This window comes from Myotis daubentonii, chromosome 14 (genome assembly GCF_963259705.1).
Source record: "Myotis daubentonii chromosome 14, mMyoDau2.1, whole genome shotgun sequence".
NCBI lineage: Eukaryota > Metazoa > Chordata > Mammalia > Chiroptera > Vespertilionidae > Myotis > Myotis daubentonii.
This window is the reverse complement of record NC_081853.1, coordinates 57,718,092-57,742,842: the sequence shown is the minus strand read 5'-3', so window position 1 is coordinate 57,742,842 and position 24,751 is coordinate 57,718,092. Positions and strand designations below refer to the sequence as shown.

The 24,751-nt window shown below is 54.2% G+C and overlaps 1 protein-coding gene across 3 annotated transcripts; it reads left to right on the top strand.

Annotated features, from left to right (window-relative positions):
• The first annotated feature begins 294 nt into the window (after positions 1-294).
• On the top strand, positions 295-23,886 carry RBM5 (RNA binding motif protein 5). Of its 3 annotated transcripts, XM_059664696.1 has the most exons (25): positions 295-418; positions 1,531-1,610; positions 3,137-3,302; positions 3,983-4,138; positions 8,138-8,207; positions 8,675-8,748; positions 11,087-11,170; positions 11,964-12,024; positions 12,481-12,546; positions 12,802-12,962; positions 13,379-13,476; positions 14,055-14,142; positions 14,268-14,345; positions 14,428-14,500; positions 15,116-15,201; positions 15,643-15,727; positions 15,919-16,010; positions 18,280-18,441; positions 18,949-19,098; positions 19,195-19,266; positions 20,268-20,447; positions 21,067-21,141; positions 22,227-22,324; positions 22,402-22,531; positions 23,337-23,886. In XM_059664696.1, the coding sequence occupies exons 2-25, from the start codon at positions 1,594-1,596 to the stop codon at positions 23,460-23,462; spliced, it is 2,448 nt and encodes an 815-aa protein (XP_059520679.1). In that variant the 5' UTR covers positions 295-418; positions 1,531-1,593; the 3' UTR covers positions 23,463-23,886. The 3 variants fall into 3 exon arrangements, with proteins under 3 accessions (XP_059520679.1, XP_059520681.1, XP_059520682.1); XM_059664698.1 differs by lacking the exon at positions 21,067-21,141 and having other exon boundaries at positions 312-418; XM_059664699.1 differs by lacking the exons at positions 22,227-22,324; positions 22,402-22,531; positions 23,337-23,886 and adding an exon at positions 22,066-22,199 and having other exon boundaries at positions 312-418.
• The last annotated feature ends 865 nt before the right edge of the window (positions 23,887-24,751 follow it).

Genomic DNA, 24,751 nt, shown 5'->3' with positions numbered 1-24,751 from the left:
CCAATAATGCAACATAAGATGAACTAGCGTTTCTTATCTTAAAACCGGGTTAAACGTGCTTGTAACAAAGACAACACATTGCTATGCCTAATAACGGTAAAGGCTCTAACCCAGGTCTGCAAAGGGCAGCTTGGCAATGGGCGCGCGTTTGAAGAAGGGAAATACGCAGGAAATTAACGCGGGGCGTAGTAACTGACAGGCTGCCCTAGCGACCACACTTCCCAGCAGCCCTCGCGCAGCCAGGCGCCTCCGCGGATTGGACGCCTCCTCGGGGGGCGTGTCGGGGGAGGGGTGGGCGCGAGGCACTGTGGGTAGGAGACGGCGGTCGACGGAGGCGCCATTTTGTGGAGCGGTGGTCCCCGGTTGGAGGTTCTGAGACACAAACCCGCTACCTCGGCCGCTTGGATCCTTCCTGGAAGTAAGTGCAGCGCCGGGCGTAGCGACCGGCGGTCCCCGCTGTCGGGGCGGTGCTCGTGGGGCCTCCCGGGCCCCCGCGCTCGGGCCGCGGCCGTCAGCTCCGGCCGGATCTCTCCGCGGACTAAACTGCCCGAGGCGGCGGAGGCCCGCGCTCCTCGGCGCCGCCCGCGCCGTCAGCTTTCCGAGGGCCGCCCCCCGCCCCGCCCCGCCCCCGGCCCGCTTCCTTCGGGCTCTGGCTCCGCAGCCCAGCTGAGCCAGGAGCCGTCGCGGCCCCTCGGGTGCCTCTCGGCAGCCCCCCGCCGCCCTCCCCGGGAGGCTGCTCGGTGATGGCTGCTCTGCGGGCGGAGCCCTCTGGGGGGCGCGGGGGGGGGGGGGCGTGTGCCGGGAGCTGCGGGGAGCCGGACGCCCCAGTCGGCCGCGACACCCCGGGAGGTGGGTCTGGGCACCGGCCCGGCGTCGGGGGCGTATCAGAGGTTCTGCCCAGGCCCCTGTCTCCCGGGCGGCTCTCCCCCCTCCCGATGCCGCCAGCGTTCGTTGGGGGCGGCCCGGGACAGCCCCCGGCCTCGCGGGCGGCGGGCCCAGCGGCGTGAGCGGCCTGATCGGCGGCGGGCCCGGCCGCGGAGGTCCGTGTCGTCCGGGAAGCAAGTCCAAGCCGTGTCCACGCTGGCCGCTGGCCGGATGGCAGTGGCTTTGGGGCCGCCGTTGTGTCGCAAGTGGAGTGGATTTCAGTCAGCTCAGCATCCCGCCTTCCGGAAGGTTTTCGATTTCCCCCAAAACGTTCGGATCTCCCGTGGCTCCTGAGGCAGGGCCCGATCGCTGCTGCGAGGGTCGCCTCCCCCACGGCGGGCCTTCGACGCGGAGCCCAGGGCGCCGGCCCGCACCCCCTTTCTGCCGTGTAACCCGCAGGGGGGCCGGAAGGCCTCCCGCCGCTCCCTCGGGGGCTCGTTCCCCGCAGGGCCCCGCTGTTTGAAAGGAGGTTCCCCTCGTTTGCAGCTTCCCTCCCCCCACCCCGCCCCCCAGGCTTCGGTGAAGTTCCGGCCTCCGTAGTGTCCCAGCCCTGGAAGGACTGACAGTGACTCGGGTTTGCAGCAACCAGTCTCTCTTTTCTTCTAGAAAAAAACAAACCCCACAAACCGTGAACCTTTCGGAGCAGCGAGCTAGAGCTGCGGTCAGACAATGGGCTCGGACAAAAGGTAAGTCGCCGCTGCACATGCTTGGGCCTCAGCGTTTCCCGGGGACGGAGCAGTTTTTAAAAAATTGTTTAGTTTATCAAACAGATGTGCAGGCGCCTGTCTGTGCCAGGCACTGCTGTGCGCACTCCCGTGATCCCTGCTCTCACCAGCGTGTAGTGCAGGGAGGGAGCGGAAGTGGGGTGCGAGTCCTGCTGCAGGAAGGCGGGGAGGGTGCTGTCAGCACACGGGGAGCGTGGGGTTCTGGGAACAGCCGGTTACGCTTCCCGGGGAAAGTGTTATCTAAGGTGGAGCCTGAAGGGTAAGGCGTGCGTGCGGGTGGAGTGGGTCGGAAGGTCCCAGGGTGGGTAACAGCTGTGCAGAAGTCAGTGCCTGGCTGCAGCGTAAGGGACCGCCGAGAGCCAGTTCCTGTCCCCCGCCTGGCAAGACGACCCAGATTTATAGGCTGGGAAGTTTTGGACCACGGATTACACACAAACTGCTAAAGAATTAGCGCCGGATTAAGTGGGAGCTGCGGCTGCTGTGTCAGCTGTGGGTTCTCCCACTCAGATCATTTGATTGAACACACAGCCTTTCCTTACTCAGCCACCTGCCTCCTTAGCGTCCAGGCCAGGCCCAGTGAAGGACCAAATTGATGGCCCAGCGGGACTCGGGAAATGGTCTTGTCACGTGATGCCATTATTTTAATTCTGTGTCAGCAGTCTGTGGTTCCAAATAACTTTCGAAATTAACATTTACCTTTTTAGGGCCTGTCAGCCCCAGGCTTCACATCCTGAAACAGTCCTAGGCTACTGGTTTTCATTGATTTCTTTTTATTTGGATGCTTTCAGTGCGCCCTTATAAACCTGTCCTTTGTCTTCCCTTACACAGCAGTTTTATGAACCTGGTACATAACTTGTGAAATAACTGTGAATATCTGGTCAAGTGGGTTCAAGCCTCTTGTTTTTAGATTTCCCAGTGCTGCCCAGTAACCAAAGATAAACTAGATGTTATAGGAAATAATGTTCTCTGACAGCGCTGGGTATGTCTAACAGATGAACTACTTTGTTAACTCCCTGCTGGGGGAAAAGATGTATGTAACTCATCCAGGCTGTTGTGCTACCCTTGAGAGCAGATGAGTCAGGATGCACTCTCCTTTGAAACTGGGTGAAATGCTAATAATTTATTTCTCCCTACCTTTGATCACTAAGATCCAAGTCAGGTGTAATGGGGTGATGCATAGACCACAGGCTTGGGAAAATACAGAATGCATTTGAACATTCCCTTTCTCAAAAATATTAAACCCAAACATTTGATATCTGAATTTTCAGATTTAGGGTGAATTCCTAAACTTAGTTTTGCGTTTAGGAATATGGATGTTTTCCCACTGGTTGTCTTTGTGACCTGGGATTTAGTGATAAATTTTAAGGGATACATATAACTATTTGTATATCTTGTAAACTGAGCTGTGGACATGTGTTCAGCCATGTTTTCTAAAGGTACAAAATGTGATTTACTTTAGAATAAATGCAAATTATTTTCCCTGGCAGAGTGAGCAGAACAGAGCGAAGTGGAAGGTACGGCTCCATCATCGACAGGGATGACCGCGATGAGCGGGAGCCCCGGAGCAGGCGCAGAGACTCGGATTACAAGAGATCCAGTGAGGACCGGAGGGGGGACCGATACGACGACTACCGAGACTACGACAGTCCCGAGGTGAGTGACAGCAGCTGCGTGTGGGCTTGTCGGGATTCGTTATGACTTGTACGCGTAAGACGCCCAGGCTTCTGGAAGTAAGTATCCCACGGGTGGACGTCTCTCCGGGGGCATGACATTCAGACTCTATTGTAGTCATAGAAATACCGGCCTGGGCTCACTCAGGGCTTGCCCTGTCCCAGGTGCTCTTGAGTGCTTCGCTTCTGTGAGCTCCCTGAGGTCTCGCTCCAGCCGGTGAGGTGGGCGGTACCCCATGTTAAGGACGCGGCGTGCAGGTGTCATGCTGAGCCAGCCCTGCGCCTCAGCTGGCGTTCCCGTTCCCTTAGCACAGCTTTTCCATGACCCTTTCCGTGCGCGGCTCTGTTTAAAGCAGTCGTGCTGCACATGTCATTCTGCACTGGCCTTTTCCTTTCCCACTGTTTCCTCGCACATCATCTTCCTATCGTAACGGGCAGTGGCATCTCGCTGTGTTGGCATCTGCACGGTGAGCGGTTCAACTGCTTCCTGAACTGAATGATGGGTGACAGGGTTTCTTTGGTTTGGTTCCGCTGTTTTAGGAAACACTGCAGTGACGTGGTCATGGAGTTCTTGTATCCTCGCTATTGTTCCCGAAGATAAATTCCAGGAGGGGGGGTATAGACCCAGTGGGTTTCATTGTGGTTTTGTTTATTGTAAATCAGAGAGAACGTGAAAGAAGGAACAGTGACCGATCCGAAGACGGCTACCATTCAGATGGAGACTACGGCGAGCACGACTACCGGCATGACATCAGCGACGAGCGGGAGAGCAAGACCATCATGCTGCGCGGCCTTCCCATCACCATCTCGGAGAGCGACGTAAGGGGAACAGCAGTTCCGTCACGCGTTCTGGGCACAGGAGCTTCCACCCTTGTCTTGTGTTATTGTTTGAGCTCAAGCTAACAGCTCAGTTAGTGAAGTAGGTCTGTCTTTAGGGTCGACTTCTCTCAGCTTGGTTCATGCATGCATATAAATTCCCGTTTAGACTGACATTCCTTACTGCAGGGATCGGGTGTTGTTCCTTCAGTAGCCCTCAGAAGGCAGGCAGTACATTTTTATTGAATTGATTAATTATTTGGTGAGCGTGTATCAGTAAAAACACTTTCGTCCTGATCTGGCCCCATTTGATTGGATGAGAATTGCACTGTCATTTGACACATCCGGAAGCCTGTTGAACAGGAAGGCCATTCCGACTGCCCAGTCCTCAGGCTGGCCGGCTGGGGCCTTGGTGTCCTGGCACTGCCTGGTCTCTTATTTTAATTCTTTTTTGTTTGTTTGTTTCCTCTGGGCACTGCCTGGTTCCCAGTGGCATCTGTCATTCCATCCAGGCACATCCACCCCCTGACGCCCCCGCAGGCCACCTTGGGCATGTCCATCGTGTGCTTTTTTCTGCTCAGAGGCTACTTTCTGCAAAGCCTTTCCTGACCCACCAGGTGGAATGCCTTCCTCCTCTCTTCCCAAGCTCTGTATTCATGACATTCATGTGGCACTTACATCAGCACATCTCCCCCCCACCCCCCATGGGACCAGCCGTCTCTGAGATAGGCTTCCACGCTCTAGTGCAGGAAACCGCTCGGCCGATGGTGGTGGTGAAATGGATGTGAGGTTTTGAAGTGTTTTTGAAAGGTGTAAATGCATAGCATTGTGCCAGTATCGTCTTGGAGTACTCAAATTAAAATTCTAACCAATGTTTATGAGTTTGAGACAAAGCTGAAGGTAAATACTGGGTTCGCACAGCTTTGGTCTTCTAAACACCAGAAGTGGCGGTGTGAGGTGGGGCGTTGGAGTTAGTGGTGGGACACTAATGGGGACCCGCTGCACACCTGCTGTGTGCTCTGTGGATGCTCCGTGAGCAGAGCCATGGATCCCGTCTCAGGAAACGCTTAGGTCAGTGATGGCGAACTTCTGACACGCGAACTCATTTTTTTGGTTGATTTTTTTTTGTTAAATGTCGTTTAAATATATAAAATAAATATCAAAAATAGAAGTCTTTGTTTTACTATGGTTGCAGATATCAAAAAATTTCTATATGTGACACGGCACCAGAGTGAAGTTAGGGTTTTTCAAAATGCTGACACGCCGAGCTCAAAAGGTTCGCCGTCACTGGCCTAGGTGAATAGCTCAGGTCAGTGGTGAGGACAGAGCTGAGGAGACGGGGTCGGTGTTGGAAACAGTCTATTGCGAGAGGTCCTCAGGCGCCTCAGAGCTTCGAGGGGGTGTTGCTGGTGGCAGGTGAGGAAGTGCTTCCGGGTGAGAGACGCTGAGCCGGGCCTTGAGGGGTAGGAGTGTTTTGTCTGGCGGAGAGCTGGGGGGAGGGGGGCTGGCCTCCAGGCAGGGCGTCACATGAGCAGGCCTAGGAATAGAAAGATACCGGATGTAGACGAGACCTTGCACCCAGCTTGTGTCCACGGAAGTTGAAGGCTGTGGTAGGAGAGGTGGCTGGGAAGGTGCTGTTGGGACAGGGGCTGGCGGCTTTGGAAGCCCAGCTAAGTGTAAAGGGAAGTTCCTGGGAGTTTTGCCTGGTAGCGAAAGCTGTGCGGGCTGGAGTGATGGGAGGAAGCGTGATGGTTAGCGAGGGCAGAGCTGAGCTCAGAACGCAGCAGTGAGCATGTGGCGTTGGGAAGAAAAGCCCCCCAGGAGCCAGTTCAGGAAAGAGCCTGTCCATCCGACTGTCCCCTTGAGGCGTCTGTGGGGCCTGTGGCCCTGGGAGCCCAGGGAAAGTGGTGGCGTGGGGAGAGCAGGCTCCAACCGACACTGGGGCCTCCCTGCTGGTGACAAAACGCGATTGTCGTGCTTGTGCTCTAGGCTTGTTTGGGGAGGTAGAAGTCTCCACCATAGAAGGCTGGTTTTCAAAGTACGGTTTCTGAGGTGCCCAAATATTACAGAACTAGGGTCCCTTGACCTGGCCTGCGCCCTCTCGCAATCTGGGACCCCTCAGGGGATGTTGGAGGCTTGGTGCATGGTTATGGCCCGATCCCCACAGACCAGGCTGAGGGAACCCAACAGTGCGTGCCCTGGGCCTCTAGTGTGCATGTAAGATCCTTGGTTAATCTCTTCCCACCCTCCCTCCTCCCCCCTTCCCTCTGAGATTCATCAGTCTGTTCCATGTTCCCATGCCTGTGCGTTGAGCGTCTGCCCCCTCGTGGTCATTGTGCGTCATAGCTTCTGGTCAGGCAGTTGCTTAGGCTTTTTTTTTTATTATTATTATTAATATATTTTATTGATTTTTTACAGAGAGGAAGGGAGAGGGATAGAGAGTAGAAACATCGATGAGAGAGAAACATCAATCATCTGCCTCCTGCACACTCCCTACTGGGGATGTGCCCGCAGCCAAGGTACATGCCCTTGACCGGAATCGAACCTGGGACCCTTGAGTCTGCAGGCCGACGCTCTATCCATTGAGCCAAACCGGTTAGGGCTGTTTAGGCTTTTATATAGATAGATACATAGTCTTAGAAAATTTGTTGGGCTCTTTAAAACACTTTAAAAGCATAGTATTTCATCTTTTCCTGAGCTTCATCTGTCGCTTTCATTCTTGTTTGCCTCTTTCGCTTGTCCTCCCACTGACATGGGAATTCTTAGAGTAACTGTGTTTAGTTACTATGTTGCCATGATGTTTCTGTATCACTACTTTGGAAGGAACTGTCTTTAGTTACTAAGCATGAACCTGAGTCAGTGTAGCTTCTCATTCTCTGAAAAATTTGATACAGTCCATTTTCCTTGTTTTGGGTGGTTGCTGTCTATAAATTCACTGCTCCTAGAGGTGATCCAGAGCTAGGTTCTTGTGAGCTTGTCACATTTTTGCCCACCTTGTTTGGTATGTAGTTGTTTAGAGTTGCCTTGTTTAATAGATATCGTTGATTTAGCAGCCTCGAACTCATGGCCAGCAGCACTGTAGGTCATGGCTGAGTCAAGCTTACCTGACACGTATATGAGGCACCTCGTGGCCTTGCACTGGGGAGTCATTAGCCAGTGATGTCAGCAGCAGCACAGACATGGGACAGCTCAGCGCTAAGCAGACTGAAAGGGCCCCTTGTTTGGAGCGTGGCCGCTGGAACAGGCAGGAGCGATGGGCACGAACGCTGCGGCGCTGACTTGCAGTCAGAGACTTAGGAGCAGGCATGTTCCCAAACAGAAGCCACGCGTGATGAGGATCGACGGCGTGGCCCTGCAGCCTCTGCACGTGGCGGCCGCTGAGAATCCCTGTTTCACAAATTTGCTCCTGTTTTTCCCCCTGAGAGTATTACTAAAGAATGCAATTTTTTATTGTTGCCTTTTGCAATAAGGGCTTGGTGTGACATCGGTGAGAAACCTGTCAGCCAGAATTGCTGCTTCTAGGCCCAGTTAATGTTTATTTTTAATTTATTAGGGGCCTAACAATAGATGAGCTTTGTTAATTTTCATCATTAAAGTAAATGTAAGAAAATTCTTTCTTAAGATGTGCAGAAACTACTTAACTTAAGGGGAGTTTCTCGTTTTTTGGCCGTTGGTTCTGGTCCTTTAGCATAAAGGGCCGTGAGATGAGGCTAAAGGGGGAGGCGTGGTGGACAGGAGACTGGGAGCAAGACCGTGTGTCCTAAGGTAAATAATGGGGCCTGCGGGAGCCCAGGTGGCACATAGAGCTTTAAGGGCGCAGTGACACAGGCGCTCCTGTGAGAGTCCTCCTTCTAGTCCATGTGTTGAATAATTGCATTCGGCGGATGGAAGTTCAGAACTTGGCTAATTAAGCAGAGATGCAGCCCCAGTCCTTGAACTTGCTTTGGTGCGGAACAGTTTGTGGCTGAAGCTTTAACTGTAAATGTGTAAAACCCTGTGCAGATTCGAGAAATGATGGAGTCCTTCGAAGGCCCTCAGCCTGCGGATGTGAGGCTCATGAAAAGGAAAACAGGTGAGAGCTGAGTTCCGCTGTCCGGGCCTCTTCCCCGTTCCCCGTCCCCAAGACCCTCCTGACCCCCCAGCCTTCGAGCACATGAATTCAGAATGACAGGTTTGCCATGGCTAAGGAATGTGACTCTTTGCAAACGATGTTATAGCGCATCTGAGGACCTTTTTAAAAACTTTGTTTTTAGGGGCTTTTCTTTCCTCCGGTAAGTAGTGATGTATAAACTCCTTGTTCGTAGTCGGTTGCATGGTTACTTTTGAAGCGTGGAATCAAATCGAGTGGCTTTTAGCTCAGGCGGCTTGGTTCCTTGCCATGGCAAAGTATCAAGAAGATCCCCAAGTCAAGTCACATTTATAAAACTGCTTCCCAATTGGCTTTGTCCCACGGTGTTGAAGCAGTGGGAGAGAGATTCGCCTGTTATAAAGGAACTGACTAACACAAGTATCCCGTCTATATCTGAATGCTGTCTCTAGGTGTAAGCCGTGGTTTCGCCTTCGTGGAGTTTTATCACTTGCAAGATGCTACCAGCTGGATGGAAGCCAATCAGGTTGCTTCACTCACCAAGTCTAGATATTCATGAAAATGGAACAAGTCTGTACAATTTTAAAAAAGGTTGAAGGAGTGGTTTGTTCCAAAGGAGTGACTTTACAAAAAGAAAAGCTTTGTATATATTAAAATTGATTCAACTAGAATAAATCTAGTCCCGAGGACGCATGGCAGAATTCGCTCTGCCCTTGGCCGTATCTGCCTGGCAGGGCTTGGCTACCCCTGACCACCTAGCTGCTACTTACCAAACACTCCGTGTCCCCTTCCCCTGCTTATATGTTCCTGTTCATGATGTCATTGAGAGGAATCTCAGAATCTCCAGCTCTCTCTGACAATGAAAAGAATTCAGTAGAAGTCTGCTGCAGGCATTTTACAAGTAACTCCCTATTTCTCCTGGACCACACCCCCCCAAGGCATCACTGCTCATGTCTTCAAGGGCTAGCTAAGGGCCTGGCGGAATGTGTGGACAATAAGTCTGAGGAGTGTAGAGGGGAGCCGGTGCCCTGCTGTCTAACCTGGTGAGAGTGGCATTAACATTCTAATCTCCCTGGGAACGCCTGGGCTGGCGGTCCAGAGCAGACCATTGCTGGTTCTTGGACGTGGCATGAACTGAAGTGTCAAGATTGCGTTCAGTGCTTGGCACAGACGTGACATTTTTCCAGGACTCCAGAGCACAGTATTGACGCCTTAACCAAGTGCATTCTGGGACGTTTTCTTAACGCCTGTTGCTTTTCTGCAGCATTTTATGATTTGTCACCCATAAATGAGAATTCTATCCTTTGATTATTAATATATTGCCATTTATAACTAGACTCACTAATTTTGATTGGTTAGATTTTTAAGCCTTGTTTTCTTAACCCAGCGGTGGCACCTGATCTTCTAAAAGTGGAGCGTCATGCGTTTCCCACGGGGACACATCCCCCTCCCTTCAGAAGGTGCGCCAGCTCCTGTGAGTCTGTTTCATGGCGTGGCAGCATCGCTTGCTGCAGCGGCTGTGTCTGAGGACTTGCCTGGGAGTTTCAAACTCCTAAGGGATGAAAAGCCTGTAAGACCTTTTAAAATCTCCACAATTTTAATGTATACAAAGCTGTGTTAGTGTAATACTTTATTACAGTTCAAACTCACTCCAGAAAGCAAAGGCCAATAGGATTAGGGACTCAGTGGTAGTTTGGAGTCTCCCCAGCACCCACCCCTCCTAGTGGGTGACCTGTTGCCATCTCTCCCGGCTTCTTTATTTTTGCTTCTGTACAACAAGGAGTGGGTGGCCCCTTGGCGCCTTCCTCTCGGCCAGACGTGCGGTCTTGCCTTTAGATCTTTCAGAGACCACATTCACAGCATGTCTTAATCCTCCAGGATTTGCAAGAATCAAATTGCTCAACAGTATGTATGTTCAGAGGGTTAGACTCCTTTTAAAAATCTGGATATCTAACCTGCTTCAGTCACCCCGTCCCTCTCCTCCCCCAGAAAAGAGAAAGAAAAGGTGCACCTGTTAAATGAAGGCTCTTTGGGGGCAGGTGCTGGGCGTGCTCTTGGCTACACTGATTCAGCTTGGAGTCTTGAACTTTTCAAATTCAGTCCCTCTAAGTCACGTGGTTGACTTGAAGGATGAGGTGGCGTACAAGCATTTACGAATCTTTCCTACCCCCCTGAAGAAACTTCATTGGCCTCCTGGTTACTCATCTTGAAGAGAGAGTACCATCTATTTCAGTGAAAAGCACATCTGTCACCTAGGACATCACAGGCTGCAGTTGGCAGAAAGAAGCCTCGCTTAGCTGATTTAGACTCGATGGCATTCAGAATGGTCCCTCCTGAGCAAGAGCTGTGACCAGACTCCCTTTCAGAACGAGTTTCCCTCCCCTGCAGCTCTTCCTGAAGCAGGCGTGGGGGGCAGGGCCAGGTGAAGGCTCTCAGTTGCCTAAGGATGGGGGACGGGGCCAGGCGAAGCGGAGCCCGAGGACACGTGCTAAGGGCTTAAGTAGGAGACAACTCAGAATTGGGAGAGTTGTGTTTTCTGCTTTTTGAACTAGACTGTCACCTCGGGCAGCCGGTCACGCCGAAGGTTAGGACTCCTGTGCTGGCGACGCGCCTGGTGCGTGCCCGCGGTTAGCGTTGGGCAGCGTCCTCAGCATCCCTGACTCCGTTTACCTTCACTCCGCATCCCATTCTCTTGCTGCCTGCCGGAAGGATTGGATGGGCAGAGTATAGGTGGCGGTGGTTGGTCCTCCCCGTATTGTCCATTTAATTCCAGAGCACTGATTTTTCCGAAGTGTGCTCTGCCCTGGGAAAATGGACACACGCTTCCCACAATGGGAATAACTAATGACTTCTTTTTTTTACAGAAAAAGTTGGTGATTCAAGGAAAGCACATTGCAATGCATTACAGCAACCCCAGACCCAAGTTTGAAGATTGGCTTTGCAACAAGGTAAGGCTGTTTCTCCTGCGTTACCTGGCTCCTTCGGGGGTTTTTTTTGTGTGTGTGTGTGTGTGCGCGCGCGCGCGTGTTCGTCCAAACAAGGGCCCGGAAGTGCCGGTCACCAGTGTTTGTCATAGGGTGATTTTTGTGCTTTGTGATGTTCTTTGGGTACCCCTGTTAGAGGACGGAATCCCTAGAACACTCGTGTTTTATTTACTAAGCCCAGGTACTCAGCCCAGTGCTTTAGTTAAGGTTTTAGGTGTGTTTCACGTTACAGTTTCTTCAATTCCTGAGCTCTCAGCTTTGGGCAGCCCCTCAAGGACATGAACAACATTCCTGTGACCTGGCTCAGGGCTCAGGTTACGTGAGTCCTGTCAGGGTCCAGGGCACCACGTTGAACTTGGGTGTGGCATCGACGTGTTGAGAGGCTCGCACTCTGTTCTGGCTGCGCCCGTGTCCACTCCTCTGGCTGCGGTGTCTGTGGACATGGAGTGGTCCGTGTCGGCGCTTCGATATGAGGGAGAGCTTCGCCAGTGACTCCCTGTAGGTTTCTGAATGAACTGAAACTTTCCTCCAACTTGATAAAAATGCAGTTTATTGCAAAATAGGCCAAGATGTGTTTTTCTCAGAGGAATTCCCGTAGCAAAGCAATCAGTGTGCAGGGTAACACCCTGTGTCTTGGGTCCATGGTATCACTCGCTGCTGTTGACATTACTGACTGGGACGAGCCCTGGCCCTGCCACTCTGACCCCCTTGGTTCCTAGTGAGCCTGGCAATTAAGGTGAAACTTTTTTTTTTCCAGTGCTGCCTTAACAATTTCAGGAAAAGACTAAAATGCTTCCGATGTGGAGCGGACAAGTTTGGTAAGCCCGGGTTCAGCTGTTTGGAATATGCAGTAAGACCTGACTACTGGGTTGTCTGTGAACTTGAGGGAACGTATAGGTTTTAGGACATATAAACAAGTAACTTGGATACTTGCCTGAAACCTGTCCCATAGGTGTGGTAGGTGCTGCTGGTGACAGCGGGCACACAGAGGGGCCTTTACTTCCCAGAAGGAAGTCTGCTCGCCGGGTGCACTCCGCACCTGCTCCTTGAGCACAGGGGTCGGGTCAGCCCTCCACGGGCCCGGTCTGTGCATTTCACACCGACCATGTCAGAGTTCACGAGGTTTTATTACAGCCACACGTGGGTACAAAAGAAAACGACTTCACTTAACACTAAGGCTTTGGGGTGTTCATATATTCCGTTACTAAATGCGTTGGTGTGCTGTCTGCTTGTCTTCTGTTGCTGATCTCCCTCCTTCCTCCTTCCTCCTGCAGACTCGGAGCAGGAAGTGCCCTCAGGAACCACCGAGTCGGTTCAGTCTGTGGACTACTACTGTGACAGTAAGTCCGTCTCACCTGCTGGCCTCTGCGTCCGAGCTTGGCTTTTCTGTTCTCCGACCCTTTGGTCATGCGCAGCAGCAGCTGCTGCAGGGTGTCCTATAGAAGGTTGGTTTTTAGAATCTCCTCCGTGTCAGAAAAAAAGGTACACTAGGAACCTCCCCAAATGGATGTGCGTGTGTGTGTGTACTTGAACCTGCCTTGAAAAGCGCTGGCGGTGGGACGCATGTATACGTCATGTGTCTCCTTCGCCCCCAGCAATCATTCTCCGGAACATTGCCCCGCACACGGTGGTGGACTCGATCATGACCGCACTGTCCCCCTACGCGTCCTTGGCCGTCAACAACATCCGCCTCATCAAAGACAGGCAGACGCAGCAGAACAGGGGCTTCGCGTTTGTGCAGCTGTCTTCCGCCATGGTGAGGGGCTCGGGGATCTCTCCTTTGCAAAGAGACAGCCTCAAGAGGCAACAGGGTTCATCCCGTGGTGATACTAAATTGTGAGCCCAAAGTTCAAGGCTACCTAGTGCTGTGTGGCAGTGCTAAGTCACAGGCCGGTCACTGGAGGAGTGTGACGCGGGTGGGGCGATGCCTGAGCCCCAGTGAGTCCTTCGGGCTTTGCTGTGGGTCGACTTCGCATTTACTCCATTAACTGCACGGCGCCTCCTTGTCCTGGAGGAGAGGGAGGTGGTTTTTTTCTCCGGGTTTCACAGCCGCAGACAGCAATGAACTGCTGTTCTTTTTTAAGAGAAAGCTCTGTTCTTTCCAACGCGGCGGGTGGTAGGGTGAGATTTCCAGTTACACGACACAGTTGGTTTCTTCCCCTTCTCCTTCAGGACGCTTCTCAGCTGCTGCAGATATTACAGAGTCTCCACCCACCTTTGAAAATTGATGGCAAGACTATTGGGGTTGACTTTGCAAAAAGTGCCAGAAAGTGAGTGGCTTCAGCACCCTTGTTTCAAACTGCTGTCCGCGCACGCTCTGTCCGGGCTGCTTTGCTGACGGTCCCGTAAGCTTCGTCTCCACGCTGGGCCACTCCCCTCCCCGGTCACCCAGGCCGAGAGGGAGACCGTTGTCTCCCCTCAGAGCTCGGTACCTTCTGGCCTCTGTCACCAGTTGCCAGAAGACTTGAGAGCAGGACACAGGCGGGCTGGGCGGGGGGGTGAGTGCTGTGCCGGCTCCAGGGCAGACCTGTCGGGAGAGAATCCCTTCCTCCCGGGCTGGCGGGCCAGGCTTCATGAAGATGGGGCCCCGTCTGGCCTGTAGGTTTCCGGTGCCTAGTGTCATTGCTCGTCCAGCAGGCGCCTCACTGGGTGGCGGGGTATGCAGTAGAACAGGGACACCTGCCCACCGAGGACTTTGCCCATGGAGACCCCTCCCCGCTCTGCAAGGTGGCCTTGCTGGCATCGGAGACCTCCCCCCAAGGCTGGAGGGCATCACTGTGTCCATGGCCTGTGGGGTGACGGCCTGGAGCATGCTGAGGGGTCACATGGTTGGGTCGTTGTATTTTAGAGACCTGGTCCTCCCCGATGGCAACCGGGTCAGCGCCTTCTCTGTGGCCAGCACAGCCATCGCTGCCGCCCAGTGGTCGTCCACCCAGGTACGATGGCCCTCCTCCGCGGTGCCTGCCTTAGTAGCTCTCGGACGGTTTTAGGGAATCCTTCCTCGTTTCCCTTCCTGGTGTCCACTAAGGTGATCTGTTCGTTGTCTTTTGGTGTTTTCTAGTCTCAAAGTGGCGAAGGAGGCAATGTCGACTACAGCTACCTGCAGCCCGGCCAGGACGGCTATGCGCAGTACACCCAGGTAGGTGGCAGCTTGGACCGCTCCCACTTCTGGTTCCAGAGGGTTCTGAGTACAGCAGCCTTAATGGTGGACTTCTCTTCAGTACTCGCAGGACTACCAACAGTTCTATCAGCAACAAGCTGGAGGGTTGGAATCTGATGCGGCATCTGCATCAGGTAGAAACTTCGTCTCCCTTTTCTCTTTTGTTTGAGGAGAGGCACCTACGTGTTCCAGCGACACCCAGAGCTCCGAGTCCATTCCCCGCACGCTGGGGGGCACGTTGAGGGTTGTCAAGGGGCTGGGAAGATTAGGGTGCTCGTGGTCACCAAGATCTGATCACAGCCTCTTAGAGAGCGCGTCGCAATGAGGGTTCATTCTTGGGCTCACCTCTATTGCCTGCTCTGTCCTCGGGAAGCATGAGTGCCCACGCAGGGTCAGGGGACAGAGGGTGACCTGGAGCCTGGTACCCAGACATCCATCAGAAGGGTCACTACTAGAAGCCTCTGCTTACGTTTTGTTCCAGAATCAGGAAAGCCTTGGAGCTCGATCTTCCCACTGCTCCAGAGCAGAGATGGTCTCTCCTCCTTTATAGCATCAGCAGCAGGCTGACTGCGCTGTGTCTCACTCTAGCAGGGTGTGCAAGTGGAATGGCCGTAGGTCAGGGCATGTGTGGGAGTCATTAAGATCTCACAGACACAGACACAGAGGCTGGGCTGGGCATCGCGGGGCAGATGCTCGGCTCCGAGTGCCGTCCGTGCTGGCTCTCCCTAACCGCAGGGCTTCTGCCACAGGCACCGCCGTGACCACCACCTCGTCCGCTGTGGTGTCCCAGAGCCCGCAGCTCTACAATCAGACCTCGAACCCGCCCAGCTCTCCGGTAAGCCTGTCTCCCAGACACAGCTAGCGCCTGTTGGGCGACTTTGTTTTGCTGGCCGAGTATCATCCTTTCGTGCTGCAGGAACCACACCCCAACCTTACTTCTCTCTGTCTGGTGCTATTAGATAATAAAATAATATGCGTGTGTATTTTACACTTGATCTTAGCCAAAAGGCCGAGAAGCGATATGCGTGTGTATTTTAAATGTCAGATTCCAAACGGTGTGTTTGTGCTTTCTGCATGCTTCGACTTAATGACCTTCAGGGAGAAAGTGGTAGCTACGTGCGTCTGGCTCCAGGGCTGCCTTAGAGCAGCGTGTGTGTGTGTGTGTGTGTGTGTGTGTGTGTGTGTGTGTGTGTGTGTAGCCCTTCCTCCTGGGAGGTGGTGATTGCATCCTAAGAGACTGTACAGTTGAACTCATTGGAGCCGCTGTTCTTTGCAGACTGAGGAAGCACAGCCTAGCACCAGTGCAAGTACCCAGGCCCCTGCCGCTTCCCCGACTGGTGTAGTTCCTGGTACCAAATACGGTAAGCCAGCCGCGGGGCTGTTGACAGTTAGAAGGTCCTGGTTGTTGCCTTTGTTTGACGAGTTCCTCTCCCTTCGTGGGTGTCGGAGGGACGTTTGGGGATGTGAGAGAAGACGGTGACAGCTGCATCTCGGCCGAGAACGAGTGCAGCAGTGTCTGCCTGCTGACTGGTTGCTGGTTTTGCCTTTGCAGCGGTGCCGGACACGTCCACTTACCAGTACGATGAGTCTTCGGGCTATTACTACGATCCCACCACAGGGCTGTACTACGACCCCAACTCGCAGGTAACTGCACTGCTCTCCTTGGTTCCACTCAGCACATCCTAGCGTCATTGAGTCCCGGGATGAGGCATGAGGTGAAGTGGCCCCTGCAAAGGAGCAGGTGACCCAGATTCGTTTTAGCTTCTCCACAGCCATCGAGCCCTGGCCTGTGTGGCTCACTCGGTTGGAGTGTCATCCTGTAACCAAAGGGGCGGGTTCAATCCCAGGTCGGGGCACTTGCAAGAAGCGGGCGATAGATGTAAGAGAAAAACATCGATCCATTGCCTCCCACCCCGACTGCAAATGGAACCCGCAACCTTGGCTTATGCAGTGATTCTCAACCTTCTGGCCCTTTAAATACAGTTCCTCATGTTGGGACCCAACATAAAATTATTTTCGTTGCTACTTCATGACTGTCATGTTGCTACTGTTATGAATCGTAATGTAAATATCTGATATGCAGGATGGTCTTAGGCGACCCCTGTGAAAGGGTCGTTTGACCGCCAAAGGGGTCGCGACCCACAGGTTGAGAACCACTGGTATGGGGATGATGCTCTAACCAACTGAGCCACCTGGCCAGGGCTCGAGGATTTAAGTTTTTAATTTATAGGTTAGAAAAACTGTTTTTGAGGTATAACATACATACAGAAAAGTGCACAGAACTGAAGTGTGCCGTTCTCTGAATGTTCACACTCCTACACCAACCAGCACTGAGGAGAGCAGCCCTAGCACATGGCAGATCCCCTGCCCCTGGCAGTCAGGACCCCCCTTCTCTCACTGCTGTTCTGACTTCTCACCATGGACTCTTTTTCAAGTAGCATTTATAGGTGGCTCTTAACCTTTCTGTAAAGACCCAGATAGAGCCCCAGCCGGTGTTGCTCAGTGGATAGAGCGTTGGCCTGTGGACTGAAGGGTCCCAGGTTCGATTTCGGTCAAGGGCACATGCCCGGGTTGCAGGCTCGATCCCTAATGGGGGTGCGGCAGGAGGCAGATGATTGGTGATTTTCTCTCATCGATGTTTCTCTGTCTCTCTCCCATCCTTTTGAGATCAATAAAAAATATATTAAAAAAAAAAAAAAAAGACCCAGATAGAAGTTGGCAATTGTATGTCTTTTCCACATCTTTTTTTTAAATTGAGAGAAAATCCACCGTTTTAACCATTTAGAGTGTACAGCTCGGTGGTGTGTGCGCTCAGAGTGTATCTCTGTCGTCGACCATCACCGTCATCTAATTCCAGAAGGTTTCCATCATCCCGTGGAAGGAAGCCCTGTGCTCGTTACGCAGACACTCCCTAGTCCCTCGCCCCGGGAACCAGTCTGCTCCTGCCTCTGGGTTTGCCTGGTCTCCCATTTCAGATAAATGGACTCAGATGTGACCTTGTGTCCAGCTTCTTTCTTAGCCTCTCTGTGTTCTCAGGGGAGAAGTTAGCAGGTTTGTGGAGTGGCGTTTTATTTTGGGTGGTGTATGTGATTTTTAAAGAGGAAAGCAGCTTTCACACTCCGTAAATAAAACTGTGATGATCAGGAGCTGGAGCCAGAGAATACAAGAGAAGTGCTTTTAACAGGAACTTGCATAGAGAGCCCATGTGTCAGAGCGAGGCGTGAGGCTGAGGGCGCCGAGCAGGCCGAGTCTGCCGGCTGCCTCCACCTCTCCGTGGAGTCTGGCCCCTTCCCAGGCCGCTCTCCTTGCTGGACACGGAAGGTGTGGCCTGTGTCTGACCCACCCACTTCCCAGCAAGAGACGTAACAGACCCCGCTGTGGGCCCCTGTTGAGCAGGTAGAGTGACAGGCGAGGGAACAAAGCGAGAGAGAGGTGCCGCCTCCACTGGGCAACTCGTCCTTCCCACAGCCTTCGGATCCGGTTCCTTCACCTGCCACCGCCTTCCAGGCCCCGAGCTGGTGTTGGCAGCCCTGTGTTTGGTGGCCTCGGTGTCCGAGTGCCGTGCCTGTTTGAACCGATTGAGAGCAGTTAGCTGGTTGTCACAGGGGGTGTGTTCTGGCCTCTTGGTTTGTTTCAACGGTCTGTGGAAAGGAGTCGGGTTAATGAATGGGAACTAGACTCTGGAGAAGAAACCAGATTATACTTTCACTCGAGAAGTTTCACGCTTTCGCCGGCTGGTTCATCGTCCTCGCCCGCCACGGCGTGCAGCTCCCCGTGGGCAGGAGGTGTGATCTCTGCAACATGTTTTGTTTGTTTTTGTTTTTTTAAAAATAACTTTGATGTGTCTTGTGACAAACTGTTTCTTTAAGCTGTTGGACAGCAGAGCGTCTGCACTGACTGTGTCTGTTTCCAGTACTACTACAACTCCCTGACGCAGCAGTACCTGTACTGGGACGGCGAGAAGGAGACCTACGTGCCGGCCGCCGAGTCCAGCTCCCACCAGCAGGCGGGCCTGCCTCCTGCCAAGGAGGGGAAGGAGAAGAAGGAGAAGCCCAAGAGCAAGACGGCCCAGCAGGTGAGGCGCCCCGGCCGGTTCCCGCCCATTCCCGCTGGGCATGCTGTCCTGGGTTCTGGCTGTGGCATTGCAGTCCGCTTCGCCTGGATTCCTTTTTTCCTTTCTTTAATTGGATTTGGTGATGTTTAGAGAGAGGGAGGGGGCATCCATCTGTTGTGCCGCCTACTTGAACATTCTTGGCTGCTTCCTGCCTGCCCTGACCGGGGATCAGACCCGCAGCCTTAGCATATCGGGACGGCGCTCACCAGCTGAGCTGCCCGGCCAGGGCGAGCGTTTGGCAGTATTCCTGTGGTACCGCCGGTGTCTGTCAGGTTGCCTGTGCACTTGGGACTTGTTGGGGGCCTCAGACTGTGGAGCAGTCTTCATGTGGTGACTCGGAGAGGTTTGTGGTTAGAAGTAGCAGCAAAAGCGGTTTTGTTAAGAGATGTGGCTGAGAGCAGGCCCGTGGTGCGGCGCATGCGAAGTGTCTGCCTGAATGTCTCTCTGTGGTGGTGGTTTGGACATTAGATCGCCAAGGACATGGAGCGCTGGGCCAAGAGCCTGAACAAGCAGAAAGAGAACTTCAAAAACAGCTTCCAGCCCGTCAGCTCCTCGCGAGAAGAAGAGAGGAGGGAGAGCGCCGCGGCCGACGCGGGCTTCGCTCTGTTCGAGAAGAAGGTCAGGGCGGCGGGCGGCGGGGCGGGCGGCGGGGCGGGCGCTCCCTCGGACGCGAGGCTGACGGACACGAGGCTGATGACGTGCTGCGTTTCCCAGGGAGCCTTGGCCGAGAGGCAGCAGCTGATCCCAGAGTTGGTGCGGAATGGAGACGAGGAGAATCCCCTGAAAGTAAGGAGCTCGCCAGGGTTTAAAGACCGAGTCTGTGTCACTCGCAGCGAGGCCGGCTCTCGGCTGCTGACTCCTGCTTCGCCCGGGAGGCGGGATGGGGTCGCTGGGGCGGGTGTGTGGCGGCTCCTGCACGGACTGTGCTCGGGGCTTTGTGTTCCCTGAGGGAGCAGGCGAGATGGAGCAGGAAGGAGGCCTGAGTTCCTGAGCTCAGCTCACTGCGTTTTACTGCATGTGTTAGTAGTTTTTGGTGTGGGAAGGGAATTAAGAAGTGTGTGTGTTGTTGATCCTCTTCCAGGGATATTTCCCCATGGATTTCTAGAGAGAGTGAAAGGGAGGGAGGGGGAGCGAGAAGCATAGATGTGAGGCTCACATCGATGGGTTGCCTGCCATGCACACATCCAGGCTGGGGACTGAACCTGTGACTCTTCAGAGCGCAGGCTGGTGCTCTAACCATTTAGCAACACCAGCCGGAGCAAGAAACGTCTTTTACTTGCTACATACTGGGCTGTGTGGGCTGTTTCTCTGATCTGTTGTGTTTGGGGTTTTCCTGTGCGGTCAGTGGTCTGAAGACAGCCATCTGGGAACTTTCCTTGGGCCCCACGTGGTCGGTACCAGGAAGGCTGTCCCCAGCACTGGGGCCCTGGCTGCTCCATGCAGTGGTGCAGTGTGATTGACTCTAAGGCAGCGGTTCTCAACCTGTGGGTCGCGACCCTTTGGCGGTGGAACGACCCTTTCACAGGGGTCGCCTAAGACCATCTTGCATATCAGATATTTACATTACGATTCATAACAGTAGCAACGTTACAGTTATGAAGTAGCCACGAAAATAATTTTTTGGTTGGGTCACTACATGAGGAACTGTATTTAAAGGGCCAGAAGGTTGAGAACCACTGCTCTAAGGTGTGGCACAGAGCCATGGAGGATGCGTTACTGCCTCCAGATACTAGCTATACTACCCGCCCATTGTACATTGCCAATGACCCTCCTCCTCTTGTCCCCAGAGGGGTCTGGTGGCTGCTTACAGTGGTGACAGTGACAATGAAGAGGAGCTGGTGGAGAGACTGGAGAGTGAGGAGGAGAAGCTGGCCGACTGGAAGAAGATGGCCTGCCTGCTCTGCCGGCGCCAGTTCCCAAACAGAGACGCGCTGGTCCGGCACCAGCAGCTCTCAGACCTGCACAAGGTGCCTGCTTCTCCCAGCTCTGGGGCGGGAGGGGGGCAGCTGGGCGCTGGGGGGCTTGGCCGTGAAAGCGCAGTGGATGCTCACGATGCATGATTGCCTTTTTATATATATTTTTTATTGTGAAGCGGGAGAGAGAGAGAAACATCTGTGATGAGAAAGAATCATTGATCGGCTGCCTTCTGCACGCCCCCTACTGGGGACTGAGCCTGCAACCTGGGCATGTGCCCTTGCCCAGAATCGAACCCGGGACTCTTCAGTCCGCAGGCCGACGCTCGATCCACTGAGCCAAACCAGCCAGAGTGTGCTTGCCTTTTAGAGGCTGTTCCTAGTCACGGGCAACCGCAGGCACTGCGGGGTCCCTCCGGACCGCTGCAACGAAGCGAGTTGTGAGCTTCTTGCTGGCGGGGGTCTCGCCTTCAGTTTGTAAAATCAAGACCTGAAGCGCTGGGGTCTGCTTGCGGCGGCCTCGGGGTGAGAATGAAGGAGCGTGGGCTCGTGCACGCTGCCTCTGCTTCCGTGCTGGGGTCGTTGAGCTTAGAACACGGCAGACATGGGTGACGTTAGGATGTGTCACCTGAGGGTGGTCTGAATTCTTAACTGGGTCACATCTCTTCTGCAGCAAAACATGGACATGTACCGGCGGTCCAGGCTGAGCGAGCAGGAGCTGGAAGCCTTGGAGCTGAGGGAGAGAGAGGTGAGCGGGGCGTGTGCCGCTGGAGAGTCTCGGGGTCTCTGCCCTGAGCTTCTGTTGGTAGCACTTGGTTCCAGGTCCAGGGGAAGGTAGGGACGGTGATCACACACTTAGCGGCCGCTGTGGCTCGTGAAACTGGACCCAGGCCACACGTGCTTTGCGAGCCCTGCATGGTCCCTTCAGGAGGTGCCCTGAGGCCTGCTCTCGGGTCCTGAATGCCAGGTACTTGCAGGGGAAGGACCCGGGTTTGAGGAAGGAGCAGGGGCGCCCTCTGGCCCAGTGCGGGAGCCTTCCTGGGCGATGCTGGGGCTTGCATTAGGCCCAGGAGGCAGCAGGGCCTGAGTGGTTGCAGGGGATGTGGAGGAAGCAGTGGATGGGGCTCAGGTGAAGGCAGCAGAAAGCCTGTGCAGCCAGCAATGGGCAGGGAGAATGGAAGCCTATAGGTGAGAAATGAACCCGTGGGCCCTAGCTGGTGTGGCTCAGTGGATAGAGGGCCTGCAGACTGAAGGGTCCCAGGTTTGATTCCGGTCAAGGGCACAGGCCTGGGTTGCGGGCTTGATCCCCAGTGGGGGGCGTGCAGGAGGCAGCCAATCAATGATTCTCTCTCATCATTGATGTTTCTATCTCCCTCTCCCTCCCTTCCTCTCTGAAATCAATAAAAACATATATTTTTAAAAAGAAAGAAATGAACCTGTGGGCAAGTTACTTGAAATTCCCCCCGCAAGTAATCGGGAGGTTCTGTAGGTAGGGGCTGGTTTTCTGTTTTGTTGTTTTCCTGTTTTTCCCCCACTGTTTATGGTGCCAACTCCCCAGGGACTGCCGACAGGTCTCGGGCCCGGGGGTGGGCCTGTCCAAGTGCCGAGGGGAGAGGATAGCTCTGTCGTCCTCCTCCTCCTCCTCCTCCTCCTCCTCCTCCTCCTCCTCCAGGACCGTGGCGGGCTGTGACGCGCGGTGGCCGATAATAAGCCTGCTCATTGGGGACATAGCTCTCCGCAGGGCCCGCAGTTTCTCAGGCCACTGGTGAGGCCCTGGAGCGTGGCGGCCGCAGGCTGAAGCCTGGTGTCCGAGCTGTGTTTGTTCTCGCGCAGATGAAGTACCGGGACCGCGCCGCCGAGAGACGGGAGAAGTACGGCATCCCCGAGCCGCCAGAGCCCAAGCGCAAGAAGCAGCTGGACGCGGGCACCGTGTATGTGTCGTGAGCACGTCCCGCCTCCTCCGCGGGGGCTCGAGCCCTTTCAGTAACTCTGTGTTTGCCGCTGGCAGGAATTACGAGCAGCCCACCAAAGACGGCATCGACCACAGTAACATTGGCAACAAGATGCTGCAGGCCATGGGCTGGCGGGAAGGCTCGGGCCTCGGAAGGAAGTGTCAAGGCATCACGGCCCCCATCGAGGTGAGCCTGGGGCGGGGCTCCGGGCCTGCGACCCGGGCAGCGGCCGTCTGCCCACAAGGCGTTCTGCTCCCTGCGCCTCCCTGACTCCCTCTGCGGAGATGGCAGTTGGGAGGAATGCTCGCGTTGTCTGGTGTTTGGTGTTGTCCTAAGGGCAGACCTGTTTTCTCCTGAGGCCTGTGTATTTCTGTGTCCTTGGTTGTAAACAAACCCTTACCACCACGCAGACCCTGTAGCCGCCATTGGGTTATTGAAAGGTATCGTGCTTTTGTTTCTTTCCTAGTGGTTTTGGTTAGGCATAAAGCAAATTAAAATGTAGGATTTTTGTTCACGTGAAGAAATCCTTTAGTTGGTCGGAGGTGAGATTGAGGTTCAGTCCCAGGATCAGGCACCACCCACTGGCCTTCTAGACAAGACCCCGCAGTCACCGCTCCCTCCCCACCTGCGCCACCACTTAGGTCACACCTTCCCGGCCGGGTCTGCAGGGAGCTTTGCTGGCGCCAGGCCGCCCTGCCGCTGTCTGAGCCCTTAATTACCAGGCCTTTCCCGGCTTCGGTCATGTTTGGGGCCTAGTTTCCGGCGCCGATGCTTGCTCAGCAGACACTGGGCGTGGGGGTGGGGGCGGCTCAGTCTGCCTGTCTCCTTGGCCCATTTTATTCCCTCAGACCCTATACCGGCTCCAGGTCTCCAGTGCAGAAGTCCTGGTCTCTGGCGCCTGGTGGGTGGTCCTGCCCGGGAGGGAGTGGGCTGGACGAGGCGTGGAGCGGCCCATCGCCTGCCAGCGCTGACAGCAGTTTTCTGCCCCCAGGCTCAAGTCCGGCTAAAAGGAGCTGGCCTCGGGGCCAAGGGCAGCGCGTATGGACTGTCAGGTGCGGATTCCTACAAAGATGCTGTCCGGAAGGCCATGTTTGCCCGCTTCACGGAGATGGAGTGAGACTCCGAGAGGAGAGAATGAGGAGCTCCGAGGGCACGGATGGGCCACCGCCCAGTTCCCTCTCCTGTCGCTGAGGCCGTGCCTCGCGCTGTCCCCGCTCCAGGAGCCCTCTGGGTGGGTGAATGCCTTCCTCCTTCCTGCCGGAGGCCTGTGAGCGGCGAGGGGCTGTCTTCTATACTTCCGTGTACATGGTGTCACGTACTGTTTTACGTGTAGCCTGCGTGTGGGCCGCCAGCCCCACTTTCCCGGGGGCGTGGCGATGCCCTAGGTGGTGTGCGACTCCAAAGCCGCCTCGTTACTTGTGTTTTTTCTTGGCAAAAGCCTATGTATATTTGTATATTAAACATTTGTACAGAATTTTGGAAGATTTTCAGTCTAGATGCCAAATCTGGCTTCTTTACAGAAGAAATACCTTGAAAAGTGAGTGGCTGTGTCTCTTTATTCCTGGGAGACGGGTGGGTGAAGCGTGTCAGCCAGTTGGGCCTGGTGGTGACGTAAGTTACTTAGAGGTGCTGTTTTATACTATTTTCCGTGCTCTGGTCGTGCTCAGATGTTTTTTCCCCATTACAGTTTACATTCAATGTTATATTTTACTTATTTTAAAAAATGCATTTTATTGTTTTCAGAAAGGAAGGGATAGGGAGAGAGAAAGAGAAACATCAATGATGAGAGAGAATCATTGATTGGCTGCCTCCGGCACGCCCCACACTGGGGATCGAGCAGGCCTTGTGCCCTTGACCAGAATCAAACCTGGGACCCTTCAGTCTGCAGGCCAGCGCTCTAGCCACTGAGCCAAACGAGCCAGGGCCAATATTACTATATTTAAAAATTGAATTTAGAAGGGGAGAGAGAATGGAACATTGATATAAGAAACATCAGTGAGTCGCCTCCTGTACACGCCTCACTGGGGAACGAACCTGCAACCTGGGCATGTGCCCTGACTAGGAATCGAACCTGCGAGCCCAGCCAAGCCACACTGGCCAGGCCAACATTCAGTGTTTATTCCAGGTGTACAGCACAGTGGTTAGACGACCGCATACTTCACAGTGTCCTCAGGCTCAGGTTCAGGTTTTAGTTTTAAAACTTCATGGAAATGCGGTCAACTGAGTTAGCGTTCCCACATCCGGGCCCTGAAGACCAGCGAGTGCGCGCTTGTGCTTCTCCAGGCTTCAGACTTGCAGGTGCGCAGGGGGGGCTGTCAGCCCCGCAGGCCGTGACAGGTGACGCCTGGCCGGCCCCTCCGAGGTACCGGGGCTGAGGCGGCCCTCTCCCTCCGCAGCCTCCACTTG